General features: G+C 39.1%; 1 protein-coding gene across 1 annotated transcript in view; it reads left to right on the top strand.

The window, feature by feature from the left end:
- Positions 1–15,036, top strand: part of LYST (lysosomal trafficking regulator) — a 173,109-nt gene that overhangs the window by 101,076 nt on the left and 56,997 nt on the right. Inside the window, exons 27-32 of the mRNA XM_080822463.1 lie at positions 668–834; positions 1,478–1,630; positions 6,229–6,387; positions 7,051–7,242; positions 9,327–9,502; positions 10,918–11,124. Coding sequence (XP_080678589.1) covers positions 668–834; positions 1,478–1,630; positions 6,229–6,387; positions 7,051–7,242; positions 9,327–9,502; positions 10,918–11,124 — 1,054 coding nt within the window. The remainder of the gene's footprint in view (positions 1–667; positions 835–1,477; positions 1,631–6,228; positions 6,388–7,050; positions 7,243–9,326; positions 9,503–10,917; positions 11,125–15,036) is intronic.

Here is a 15,036-nt window from a genome sequence, read left to right as displayed (position 1 = left end):
GGTTTTTGTTTTGTTTTGTTTTTAATAAATTGTACTTACTGAATGTACGTACATGCTAATTGGCCCCAACCAGTTACCATTTCTAACTCTTGCTTGATTTGGAAAAAAAATAAATGGAGAGAAGTAGTCAGGCTTAATATCATACACTGAGATAGATTATCAAGGTTCAAAATTGGGGGAATAGAAGTAACTAATTCATATTTAATAAGTATTTATAAGTGATTAATATGTGTTCAAGTCTATTATCTCTTTTAGTCCTTAAAATAACCGTAATTTGGTGTGAGATTCAGAGAGGCTAGATAATGTATTCAAATTCACCTTCTCTGAGGAGCCTTCTAGAACATTCCTGTCCATAGCCGCTAAATCTTCACCTTCTGTGCGGTCTAAGAACCTATATGTTCCCATGGAATCTTGTGTTAATCTCTATTGTTACCCTTACCAGAATTTACTGTTTATAGTTATCTCTTTACTCATCTGGTCCTCTGCAAAATAGTCAAGTTTTTGACTGGAGTCAAAGCATGTTTTTTTATTTCTATTTCTAGCATGCAGTTCAAATGTGCTGCCATAAAGTAAGCCTGAGTAAACAGTGAATGCATGAGTGAATGCTGTAAGAACAGGGATTTAAAGGGGTTCTCTTTGACTTACATTGTTTGTTCCTTTTCTTTAGCGTTCCTTTGAATGAGTACAGATTGCTTGCCTGTGATATACAGCAACTCCTCATAGCAGTTACAATTCACGCGTGCAGTTCCTCAGGCTCGCAATATTTTAGAGTTATCGAAGACCTCATTGTACTGCTTGGGTATCTTCAAAATAGCAAAAACAAGAGGACACAAAGTAAGATTTAGTTTTTATGGATTTGGGAGGAAATTATATAGTAGCCAAAAGTGTTATTTGAACCTAATCTCTTTCCTGTGGAAACTGTTGTACTGAAGGTTCATCCTTAATTTTGTGATAATACCTATCAACTTTAAAAAGTCTTTTTAAGTGGCAAATGTAAAGAAGCGATGCCTTGGTGTAATTAGTAGCTGGCAACACATCATTAAGAGAAGCCTCTGATTTTTCTTACCAAGTAGAATTAAAAGGCTTATGTTGAATAAAAATGCCCATTAGTTTTCTTTAATGGCAAATACTATATAAGTGAACCAGGAAAGTGTGAGAATTTCTGGTAAATTTTGCCTTATATGTTAAAAAGCCTGTTCTTTAAAATAATGATATAAAATGAAGTAATTTTGTGAGCTGATGCTTTCCCATTGAATTTTTTATAATGACCATTTAGAAATTTGCTTTAAAATTTCTTTTAAAGGCCATTTAAAAATGTTTACTACTATCAAGAACCCATGTTGATCAAAATTTTAAAATTTACCTCTAATAAAATATATATTGACAGTTTAGATGTCGCATGAAATTATAAAACAATTCCATTTTAAAAATTAACATCCACATGGCTTGAAAACATTCTAGTATCTTCTGTTTTTAGATATGGCTGTTGCACTACAGTTTAGAGTTCTCCAAGCTGCTATGGAATTTATAAGGACCACTGCAAATCATGATTCTGAAAACCTTGCAGATACGTTCCAGTTACCCTCTGCTCCCCATCAGGCAGTATTTCCCAAGCGGAAGAGCATTGCTGGTGAGTAATGAAATAACATTTTAATAATTATAAATCGAGGGTGGCTTGACTTTCCTTTATTCTGATGCCACTCACACCTTTAAAATATTTTTTAGTTTCAAAAGTTAAACTATAGGGGCACCTGGGTTGCCAGGCAGTTAAGCATCCAACTTCTGATTTTGGCTCAGGTCATGATCTCAGGTCGTGAGGTTGAGCCTCTGTAGGGCTCCACGCTCAACAGGGAGTCTGCTGGAGGTTCTCTCCTCTCCTCTGCCCTCCCCTTCCCCTGTTCTCACTCTCTCTTTTTCTCTCTCTAAAATAAATAAATAAATATATTTTTTAAAAAGTTGAATTACAAAATTTGAAGAAGGTTTCCTCCCCGAAAAAGACCTCCTACTGATTCCTTTCTGTGCTCTTCTCACCAGTTATCTCTTGAGCAACTACCACATGCCAAGCACAGTGTAAATGTTGAAGGTACAGTGATGAAGAAAAGAGACATAGAGTCAGAGGTGACAGAAGAGTAGAGGAATGCAGAGGGTCAGAGTAGAGACTATAACAGGACAACCTGGTTTCCATCAGGAGTCCCAGAAGTCTCTGAGGAAGTGAGATTTCACTGTAGATTCAAAGGGTGAGAAGGGATCTAGCAAGGTGGGGTCAGAGAAACAGTGCTACAGGCAGAGTGAACGGCTTACGAAGTCATTCAGCTGGAGTGGAACACTCTGGAGAGAATGAGGAGCCCCGAGCACGTAGGGCTGTCCAGGGCGGCAGGGGCCAGTGCACAGGTAACTATGTAGGCACTGTGAAGGAGTTGAGATTTTTGTCCTACCGGTAAGTCATGACATAAGCAGATTTTCATTTTCCAAGGACCACTCTGGTGTGTGTGTTGAGAGTGGGTAGAGGAGAGCAAGAAAGATAGCAGGAGGTCCAAGTAGGAGGCTGCTGAGCAGTGAAGGCAGGAGAGGATGGTGGCTCGCATGTGGTTAGAATGCATGAGCATGCCACCTCAGGGCTTGCTGTGAACAGATCACCAGGTCAGTGTGAGTATGGTTAGACTTCCTTATTTCTCCCAAAGAGTCTGCTGTGACCTTTATGCACACAATCTAGAAAGTTAGCATAAACACCTCCCCACACACACGTAGGATCTACACGTGCACCTGCGCAAGGACATGTGCAGTACGTATGTATGTATAGTGGACGTGTATGTGCACACATGAACACACATATATATCTCCAAACAGAGTACTTGGTAATTTGTTTAAAGTTTATCACCCTTACTGTCGTAAAGGCTTTTAAATCAAATCTATCTTCTACTTGTGTTAAACAACTTTATTTTGTTCAGTGCTATGCCAGATTTTAAAACCATGTAAGAAATTCACTTGTAGAGAAAAGTTATTAAATACACATTTTTTGCAGCAGTATGTTTCAATTATGCTAAACATAAGCATGTAAATAAAACTCCTAAGATACCCACATAACTTTATTGCCCCTCTACAACCTTCCTCGTCTCTCCTCTTGACCGGATGTCCCAGTAACTCTCTGGTCTCAGGTAGAATTCTGCCTTTTATCAAGTCTAGCAGTCATGCGTAGCTAACCACATACTAGAAGACGACTTTCACACCACTTTTCTGTTGCGGCGACCGCTTCGATGGAATTCACCCTCTCTTGATATAGGAAAGTAAGCCTTTGCCAGTGCTGTAGATCACAGGAGCGGTTTCTTTCTTGCTGACATTTCTCACTCTCATGTCCATTTCTCCTGTGCTTTTATACCTAGATCCCTGGTTTAGTTTTTTGATCAGTTCGTGCCTGGGATGACACAGTGGCACTCTTGCTGTCCTCTCTTTGGTCTGTGATTTCCCTAATAGTCTGTCGTCTCTCTCTCTTTTGATACCAGCATTTTTATCACGTTGAGCCTCAGAGCCCTGCATAGCTCCAAGTTCGTTAATTGCTTATTTTTGTTTGTTTGAATCCTTTAAAAGTGGATGACAGACCTTTCGTCCTTTCTTTAAACCATTCTCCCCTTTTTTTTTCTGGCCTCTGGCCTCTGGCCTCTTCCCCTGGACTTATATTTTTCACTGTATCTAAGTAAATGCCATTGCTGTAAACCACATGAGACCTTCAGAGTCCTACAAAGTTTGAGCTTGAGAAAAGACCTTCAAAGTCTACCAGACCACCAGACCAGCTCCCATGTTTCACAGAAACACAGAAGCCCGGAAGTAGAGACTACTGGACAAGAGCACCTGCGCTCCTCCCTTGTCTCCCATCCTCCTCCCTCTGTGTCCTACACCGCGTCTGCTCGTTCCAGCTCTGTCATGTCTTTAGGACACGTCTGTCACAGGCCTCTCCCACCAGTTCTTCCTGGTTTAAACATGGCCCTTATTTAAATTCCGTCTCTTTGAATCCAGTTTACAAAATACTTTATATATTGCTTTGTAATTCTCTCCACATTGTTTTACACAAGTTTTTGGGAAAGGCGGTGTTTTGTTTCTTCGTTCTTAGTCAAAGTATATTGGCTGTGTACACTGTAGATACAAAAGATACAAAATACTGGAGTGCCTCTGCGTCTGAGCAGTGTGGTCATAAAAGCTCATTAAGGTCTGTTTGCTATAATGCTAAAGTTACTAAGAGGGATTTGTATTTCCATCATTCCCATTATTTAGATACAATGAGCTGTTCTTTCCAAAATGTAAAACAAGCTGTTCTTGTTAGTGATAGATGTTTGTTTAGGGAAGATGGTTTCTTCCTAAATAGATCATTCAGCATTTATTGAAAACTGCTGAGACAGTGACACGTCCAACCCCACTGCTCCCCCACCCCTACACCTCCAGCGGAGCTTGTGCGGACGCCCAGCAGCCGCAGCTTCTGTTCCCGCCGCACACCACGAGCTCTGCTCATTGACACGTCTCAGACCTAAATGCCAGAGCACCCACGGCTTGGGCCCGGTTTCTTCAGCAGCGCTGTCGTCATAGCCAGATTTTAAGTTCTCGCACTCCTGGAGAGTGAGATACTACTTTCTTGCCAGGTTCATCTCTTGACAGCCTGACTCTGGTGTGCCGTCACCCTGCTCCGTAGCCTCCGTGGTTCCTATGACCCCGGTTAACAAAACTCCTCGGATTCCTTGACCTCTGCGTCTTCTTTTGGTATAGCTAAGAGAGAGATGTTACTTTGCCTAAATGATACGACACCCTGCCCTCTGTTTGTAAACTGATTTCTGTTTCTCATCAATATATTTATAGACATTTTCCCATACAATAAAAATATTCTTTATGTTTAATAACTGCATAATTATTATATTGACTTGCCATGATCTTGTTTCCTAATCTTTACCAATAAACAAAGGCTTTTTTTTACTTGTTTCTTTTTGCTGTTATAAACAGGATAGCAATGTACCTTCTTTTATGGGTTTTTTTTTTTTTTCCACTTGTCTGCTTATCTCTATGAAAAACCTTAAACATCCCTTTAATGCATGAAGATACATGTAAGCATTAGGGTATTATTTAAATGATACACAAACATACAAATCTCATAAATAAATATAAATATATATGTTGTGTTACTAATATGATTCACATAAAATGAATTTCCTTTGTATTTCAACCATCAGTAATAATACCAACTATTAACAACTTCTGATGCTTTGTAATAGAGAGGCATTGCGTTTTACATCCACTATTTATTTAATTTTTCAAAAGATTTTATTAGAGAGAGAGAGGGAGAGTGCATGAGTCGGAGGAGGGACAAAGGGAGAGTGAATCTCAAGCAGACTCCCCACTAGCGCAGAGCCTGATGCGGGGCTTGATCTCACAGGGCTGAGATCATGACCCAGGAGTTGGATGCTCAACTGACTGACTGCCCAGGTGCCCCATCCATTACTTTGTTTATTATTTAATCCATAGAACAACCCTCTTTATCCATTAATTCAACCATCAAATATCTATTGAGCATCAGCCACATACCAGGTATTGTTTTATCTGCTTTCATGGAGCTTATATTTTGCTGGAGAAATTGGTCAATAACCCTGTAAACAAATACGTTTAATGTCATGTCAGACAGTGACAAATATCTGTGAGGCGAGCTCTGTCTTACTTTCTAATCTACATCTTAACATACGAGGGGATGGAGGCTTAGAAAATATACTTGAGGCCACCCCAGCTGGTGTAGCTTCACACACGAGTGCTGAAATACCACACACCCTTCATTTTTTCAAGTACACAGTAGTGAAGAAGACTTAACATTTCCTTATTCGGTATGGTGCTCTGCCTCTGAATTAGGATTATCTGCTGCTTATACAGCGTGAAAGCTGCCAGAGATGTAGACATTAGGAAGAATCTGCTTAAACTAAGTAAGAACATAGTCTGACAATATTATTCTTGAATATACCCTGGATATGATTTTTTTTAATTTACTTCGTTTTTGTCTTAAAGGCAACTCCACCTACCAAAATGTATTAACAGATAAGAAATACGGGTTGCCTGAAATACTCTACAATCTAAGATGCTATTAAAATATTTAAACATCTTACAGGATGAGTCATTAAAACCTACCATAATTTAGTCATGTGAGTAATGTGTATAGAGGCTATCTATGGAAATTGATGTTTGTTTTCATAATTTAAAACAAAGGTTCAATTCCAATGAAGGGTTCCATTATTCCTCACCTCCCAAGACGTCATTTTGGTTCCCATGGTCAACTTCCGATGCCCTTCTCCTTCAGCCCATTAAGTCAAGACTCATTCTCCCCGCATCCCGGATCCACCAGCTGTGTGGAACCCCGCGGAGCAGGTGCGGTGGTGGTGCAGGGGTGCCACTCCTGACTGTCCAATCTGAGGAGACACTTCTCGGGAGACGCTTTTAGAGGACTGAATTCTAAAGAAGCACCAAATCATTTCAATAGCAAATCACTGGAATTCTACTTACTTTTCTGATCGCTTCACTTTCACTGGACTGATTTCTACTAATCTCACTTATATATACTTCTCAAAACTACTTTATAAAATTTAACAATGGTAATTATCCAGAAGTAGTCATGTTCTTACTGAAACATGGTATGTCTTCAAAACCCGTTGATTATTTTGGCATACAAGGAAGTGAAACAGTATTTGAAAACATTGTGTCAGAACATTCTGAACTGCTTACATACACCCTTCTAATTCTTCTGAGTTTTTCTGAAGACTCCAGTTTTGCCGAGTGATGGCAGTCCTCCTAAGCCATGTCCTTAGCTTCAACATCCTCATTTGGACTTTGAAATCACAGATACTGTTGCACTTCATCAAAGAGGGAGAAACAGCATTTTCTCTGAATCATGCTCTTCCCTTCGTGTAAATTACCTTGGTATTAATTAAGATTTGTTTCATGGTCGAATAATCAAAAACCTTGCAAGAAAAAATAATTTCCTTGATCCCTGTTAACTCTGGCATTTGATGTTTTTAATTCATATACTTGAAGGTCCTCGAAAATTTCCCCTTGCTCAGACCGACTCTCTGCTGATGAAAATGCGCTCGGTGGCCAGTGACGAGCTGCACGTGATGATGCAGCGGAGACTGAGCCAGGAGAACCCGGTCCAGGCGAGCGAGACGGAGCTGGCGCAGAGGCTGCAGAGGCTCACCATTTTAGCCGTTAACAGGATTATTTATCAAGGTGGGAACCAGAGGATGCGTTGGTGCTTGCTCAGATATGGAATGAGAAGGAAAACAATTTAAGAGGAAAATGATTAGGTTTCAAAATTTTAAGCAACATTAATTGCTCATTCCTAACATCCACACGATTTAAAGAATTTCTTATTTGGAACCAAGAGTCTTGAATAAAAATCCAATTTTTAACATGTTATATGCTGGCCTAGAGTGACCGTTGAGCTTAAAACAGTACAGCACCCCCAGTACATTTTTTTAACCTTTTTTTGAGATCAGTGTAGATTCACATGCAGTTGTTAAGAAATACTGCAGAGAAATCGCATGTATCTTTTACCCCGTTTCCCCCAATGGGTTGTGCAAAATTAGAGTCCGGGGTCATGACCAGAGTACAGACATTGATATAGTCAACACACTGAGCATTTCATCACACAGGAGACCCTTAAGTTGCTTTCTTTTTTTTTTTTTTTTAAAGGTTTATTATTAAAGAGAGAGTGGGAGGTGGGGAGGAAGGAGCAAAGGGAGAGAAAAATCTGAGGCAGGCCCCCTGCTGAGTGTGGGGCCCCAGGCAGGGCTTGATCTCAGAACTCTGAGATCAGGACTTGAGCTGCAAAGGAGAGTCAGATGCTCAACTGGCTGCACCAAGCAGGCGCCCCTCTGTTGCCTTTTAATAGCCACACCCACTCTCCCCCGACTCTGCCCCTTCCTTCATCCCTGGCAACCTCTAATCTGTTCTCCATTTCTTTATTTTCATCATTTCAAGAGCTCTGTTAAACGGAATCATACAGTATGCAGCCTTTTAGGATCGGCTCTTTTCCCTCAGCATCATTCTCTGGAGAGTCATCCTGGTTTCTGTGTGTATCGGCAGTTTGTTGCTATTTTGTTTTTGCTGAGTGGTTTCCCACGGTGTGGAGGCACCATAGTTGGTTTGGTCCTCCACCTACTGAAAGACCATCTGGGTTGTTTTCCAGCTTTCAGTTATTACAAATAAAGCTAGCTGCTGGAAACATGTATGTGTAGGCTTTGTGTGAAAATGGCTTCGTTCTTCTGGAATAAGGGTAGTTGTGTGCTTTGTTCTTGTTAAGAAACTCAGACTTTTCCAGAATGACCGTCTAATTTTATCTTCCCACCAGTGATGTACGAGGGATGCAGCTTTCCTCACATCCCTAACCAGTACTTGGCATTGTCACTGTTTTTAATTTTAGCCATTCTGATATACAGGGATATCATATTGTGGGTTCAATTTGCATTTTTATAGGGGCTACTGACATATATTTGTATATGAAACATAATACCTAGAGCAACCACTAAAAAGGTATGCAAAGAAATGTACTCAAAAACATTATAGAGGGGCACCTGATGGCTCAGTCAATTAAATATCTGCCTTTGGCTCAGGTCATGAGCCCAGGGTCCTGGGATCAAGCCCCAGATCCTTGCTCAGTGGGAAGCTTGCTTCTCCCTCTCCCTCTGTCTGCCGCTCCCCCTGCTTGTGTTCTCTCTCTCTCTCTCTGTCAAATAAATAAATAATTTTTTTTTTAAAAAGCACTATAGGTAGGTCCAAATGGAATTCCCCCAAGAATGTTTAAGTAACCCCAAGAAAATAGGAAAAAGAAGACAGTAATTGTTAATCACTAGAAATGCATAACACAACCAAGGCTCATATTTTTAACTTTTCTGATTGTATTTGAGTCAACCAGATCCCAGGCTAAACTCTGAAATTGAGTCATTTATCACATGCAGATATCATGGGATAGCACATGCACTAAAACACCCCTGCATATCCTCCTGATGTAAATATCATGTGGTCTTTAGGTTTGATTTGTACAAGAACCTCATGACTTTAATAATGTTGCAATTTAACTCATCTTCATTGATAAAATATTTAGTTTAGAATTATATGGCATAAATTTCTACATTGTTTTGGATGAATTTATTATATTGTTATCTTCTATATCTAATTCACTTGCTACACATTTATATATTGTGACAACTGAATTGGTACTTACATAGAATATTTTTACTAGCTTCATGACCATTTGTAAATGCTAGGCATCAGTGATGTGATTAATTGTTTATTCTTCTTTTAATTCAAAGAGTTTAATCCAGATATTATTGACATTTTGAGTACTCCAGAAAATGCAACTCAAAGCAAGATCTCAGTTTCCCAGACTGAAATTTCTGAAGATGTTCATCATGAACAGCCTTCCATTTTCAATCCATTTCAGAAGGAGATACTCACATATCTGATAGAAGGATTCAAAGTATCTATTGTAAGTAAATGAGTTGCATGGGACATGTTCATACACACAAAAGGATCAGGGTTTTGTGTGTCTACTTACTCTTGAATTATTATTATTATGAATTATTATAAAGGTTAATCTTGGCTTAAACATATCTAATACCTTCAAAATTTTAAAGAGAATACTACCAAGTATCAGGCTCCATTAATCACTGGTGCACTTGGGTATCTGTGGGTCACATTTGGTTGACCCTAGGGAGCAAATGAGTTAGTACACTTCATAGACGCCAAAAGTCAATTTCATTCTAGCAGAACTCATGAACCACAATTCTGCCAATCTCTAAATCTAAACTAGATTTTGGTGTCTGCAGGTTTTACTTAGAGCTAAATCATTTACATAGGGCCCTTAGGACTGGCGGTAATTTGGAGAGCCATTTCCAAAACTCAGAATAAATTCTAAAATGCACTGATTCCAGTTTTAAACCAGATACAGGAGATCTGATCAAGATTGAGTTAGCCTTAGCTGGACCACAGTTGAAGCAGCTTATTTTGTAACCTATTACGGAATATTGGTGGTCAGTTTATATGCTGTTCTTATTTTGTGACTGTTACACTCCATATTTTAACAGTAATTCTTTATTATGATTCCTTCTCTTTTATATTGTAAAATCAATCTACTGTTGTTTTTTTGATGGTTCTTTTTTTTTTTAGTTTAAAATTTCTAAGTCCTAGGTAATTTAAGTGACCTTCGCTTCTTAACCCCTCTCTCTCTTTTTTTGTGTGGTAAAATACACATAACGTAAAATTCACTGTTTTAACCATCTTAAAGGTATAATTCAGCAGTACTACGTACATTCATATTGTGGTGCGGCCGTTACCGCTCTCCGTCTCCGGAGCTGCGTCATTACCCCAGATTGCTCTGTACCCATTAAATAATAATTCCTCATACTCCCCCTCCCCCAGCCCCTGAGAAGTACTATTGTACTTTCTGTCTCTATGAATTTAACTTTCTAGATACCTCATATAAGTTTTACAGTGCAATATTTCATACAATATTTATCCTTTTTTATGTGGTTTATTTCATTTAACGTGATATTTTCAAGTTCATCCATGTTAAAGCATGTATCAGAACTTCATGCCTTTTAAAGGCTGAATAATATTCCGTTCTATGTATGTACTACATTTTGTTTATCCACTCATCCATCAGTGGACATCTGGATTGTTTCAGCCTCTTGGCTCTTTTGAACAATGCTGCTGTAAATGTCAGTATATGTCTATTGTTTTTAACTACCTGTACGTAGGGAGGTATATGTCATTCTAATTTCTACTGCTAAAATAACAAGCTACAGTAAAACAAGTCCCATGATCTTATTTAGGGCTGTGTGGAGAGGTTAGTGTATTATTGCTTGAGGAGTCAGATCCTAATTGTTCCTGTTCTGATTGAAGGGTTCAAGTAAAACCGGTGGTTCCAAGCAGCAGTGGCCTAAAATCTTATGGTCTTGTAAGGAAACCTTCCGAATGCAGCTTGGCAGACTCCTAGCGCACATTTTGTCACCAGCGCACTCTTCTCAAGAGAGAAAGCAAATTTTCGAAATAGTTCGTGAACCAAATCATCAGGAAATACTACGAGACTGTCTTAGCCCATCCTTGCAAGTAAGTATCTCAACAATTCATAAGTAACAAGTAGTGGTGAAGTGCAAAACTGAACAAACAAGAACCGAAGATAAATTTTCATGCCAAACATCGTTTACATAGTTTTCTTACCAAAAATCTACCGAAGTCTTTCTTCAGATGCTCCATACCAGATTCAAGCTGACCTCTTTGTTCATTTCCCAGTCCTTCTTCCAGGGCTGAGATTAGGAATTCTGTATCTGAGCTCTTATAAGATCCTTTGTAGTTTTTTTTTTTACTAAATCTTCAAGTGTTTTCTTTTTTAAAAGCATTATATTATCCATAAGACATCTAAATTGAGTAGCTCAAACAGTAGTACATGTGATATATTTTTTAAATGCTTATAGTAAGTTAAAATTTTTTAAAATGTGTTAATCATTTGGAATGATCAACATTGAAATACTTAAAAGAATTTCAGAGTCTATGAATTCTAACACTTAAAGAGTGATGGATGGAGAGTTTAAATGGTACAACCAGTTTCAGGAGTTGTTTAGCAGTTTCTTATAAAATTAAACATACACTTAACCTGACCCTAAAATTCCATTTTTAGGTATTTACCTAAGAGAAATTAAACATATGTCCATAAAAGGACTTGTACAAGAATATTCATGTCAACCTTTTTGCTAATAGCCCAAAACTGGAAATAAACCAAATGTCAATCAACAAGCCAATGTATAACCAGATTGTGATATATTATATGACTCTATAATAGACTATTACACAGCAATAAAAGGAAACAGACTATTGATATAACTACCATTATGGACGAAGTTCAAGGACATTATGTTAGCAAAAGGAAAAACCAAACACAAAGGAGCACGCATTCTGTGATTCTATTCATATGAAGTCTGAGAACAGACAGAATTAAGATATGGTGGTAGAATTCAGGACAGTAGTTGTGTCCATGAGGAAGGGGGAAGTGAGAATGTGAATTGATTGGAAAGGGGAATTAAGAAACTTTCTGGAGCAGTAAAACTGTCCTACATCCTATTTTGGGTAGTGCTAAAATGGGTGTACACAGTTGTCGAAACTCAGAAATGAACACTTAATATCTGTATGCTTTCCTGTATGTAAATTGTATCTCTGTAAGTATAGTAATAGGTGATATGTACAGACAGGCATCCCTTTTAATACCCGGGCAACTCAGATATATCATATTAAGAACCAAAGGCTATAGTTTGGAAGTGATGCTCTCTCTACTACTAAGATTCTCTCAGATGCCCCCAGGCCATTGTCTTCCCTCTCCCAAGGCAGAAGCACATCCAGCCCGCAGTCTCCTGTGGAGAATTTGAAGGGGTGTTCTTTCCTGCCTTTATAAATCTCAGCAGACTTGTCATCCACTAAAACCCAGCCTGGTGTCGATAGTCCTCTTTTCCCCACACCAGCTTTCCTCTCCATTACTCCATTTCGTCGGTGGTGTCTGTACAAATGGGATCCATGGTTGACTTTTTCCTCTCCCATAAATCATGTCATCACCAAAGCCAGTCATTTATTTAGTGTCTTTAACTGTCTTCTACCCGCCCCGCTGTAGTTCAGACTTTCGCCCCCGTGCTCAGATCACTACAATAACCTCTTCTTTACCTCAAAACTACATTATTGTGCCTGGTTTCTGTTTTTGTTTTTTTAAAGATTTTATTTATTTATTTGACAGAGATCACAAGTGGCCAGAGAGGCAGGCAGAGAGAGAGAGAGGGAAGCAGGCTCCCCGCCGAGCAGAGAGCCCAATGCGGGGCTCCATCCCAGGACCCTGGGATCATGACCCGAGCCGAAGGCAGCCGCTGAACTGACTGAGCCACCCAGGCGCCCCAACTTTGTTTTTAATTATGTGAAATGTTGCCATGGTTCCAAAATCAATACTGTGAAACACGGCTCATTCAGAGAGGTTCTGGCTCTTCATCTCTTTCCCTCCCTTCATTCCGTCTTTTTCCCTGTAGGTCACCATCTTTTTTATTATTACTTTTTCTTTTAGAGATATAAGTAAATCTGTGCACACACACATACATGTATGTGCACATACACATGTGTGTATTATCCACCCCCCTTCTCAATACAAAGAAAGAGCAGTACACACTCTTCTGCACTTTACTTTCTTCAACTAATGGTACATCCTAGAGATCATTCCATAGCGGGATATAGAGATGTTCTTGTGCCTTTTTAAAGCTGCCTTTTTACAAGCTGTATTCTGTTTGTAATCTGCTTGATTTTTAAAGCCCAACACCTCTCTTCTGTTGTTATGACTTGAGTCTGATTAATCCCTCAGTCTGTAACTCCTCTTTTCAATGTCACTTCGTCTTTGTCTCGTGCAACCTCTTCACATCCCGTGCGTTCTTACTGACCTGCCGCTCTGTTCATGCTTTCCCTCTGCTGAAGTGCCTTCCGTCCTCTCTTGTCTACTGCACACCCGTTCTGTCAGTTTATCCATACGTCCAGCTCCCTTTCCCCACCTTCAAAATCTTTGTCTTTCTTAGTCCATTCAGAGCTCTTCCTTTCTTAGACACATCCCTGAAAATGTTATTTTCATACATGTTAGCATTTATTATCTCCTAAGGATTTGTATGTAATAGATTTGGTTCCTTAAATCAGTTTTTTGAGGGCTGAAAACAAGGCTTTTCCCTTTTTTGCATTCATCCTTAATCACACCTTTTCTAGTCCCAGGAACTACAGTCAATAAAGTATTGATCGGATGTTGAGATGAGATTCTAGAAACAACTTCAGTGTCTAAGAAAACCATGTGGTTTTTGGATATTCGAGATGAATAAGAATATTTTTGATAGCTTTTCAAGATGATTTTGGAATGTCACTGAATACTAAACTATTTTTAGATTATATCAAGAGCATTACCTTTAAGACACACATGAGAACATAGTCTAGTCATTTACTGTTTTTCTTTATTTGCCAACTCTTCAGGCCTTTTACTCGCAGAGTGTCTGTTCATTTTTCTCTTTTGGTCAGGAAGCAGCTGTCTCCTGACTAATTTAAAATGTTGCATTAAAATGAGCTTTGCTATTTTCATCATTGCATATGTTCATCTTATGCTTTTGGGAAGTGACATGATGTGATTCCATGTGTTAATTTAAATATCATCCAAAATGTAAGAGCTTCCAAATTCATTTGTTGACATTTAATACTATTCACAGTTTAAAATGTCATAAAGCCAAATGCAGTGGTATTTGTATCAGTGCAGATTTTTATTTTTTTTTTTTTTTTTTTTTTTTTTAAAGATTTATTTATTTATTTATTTGACAGACAGAGATCACAAGTAGGCAGAGAGGCAGTCAGAGAGAGAGAGGAGGAAGCAGGCTCCCTGCTGAGCAGAGAGCCCGATGCGGGGCTCGATCCCAGGACCCTGGGATCATGACCTGAGCCGAAGGCAGAGGCTTTAACCCACTGAGCCACCCAGGTGCCCCAGTGCAGATTTTTAAAAAGTAAAACTCTGCATGTTTCGCTTGCTGGCATAATTAATGTTTAAAGAATACATAGCGTACCACATAACAATCAGGCGGAAGATCTGTAGCATAGAAGGGCCACTTAAAAAATCAGGAATCAAAGTTTGGTTTGGTTTCTTCTATGAAAGACAGTTGTCATTACCTTAAGTAACGTTCCGATTTGGGTTCCAGGGCAGTTCCTAAGACTGGCCTAACCCAGCCCTTCTCCGGACGTTGTGCACAGGTCTGGTGCTGACATCTCACTGGTTTTGGAGTTTTTCACCGTTAGCTCTCCCTAGGGAGTAAAGACTGCTTACAAGCTAATCCAAAGAAAGGGTTTTGTTCTGGGTGTTTCACAAACTTCATTCTACCAAGCAGAAATCAAAGGAGAAAGACTAAATAAGCACAATCCTCTTACCCGGAAGATTTGAAGGAAAGTTTCCCTTCCAGTTCCTTTTTTTCTAGGAGA

This window comes from Martes martes (genome assembly GCF_963455335.1).
Source record: "Martes martes genome assembly, chromosome: 14".
NCBI lineage: Eukaryota > Metazoa > Chordata > Mammalia > Carnivora > Mustelidae > Martes > Martes martes.
The sequence above is the reverse complement of the archived record's forward strand: the minus strand, read 5'-3'. Positions and strand labels throughout refer to the sequence as shown.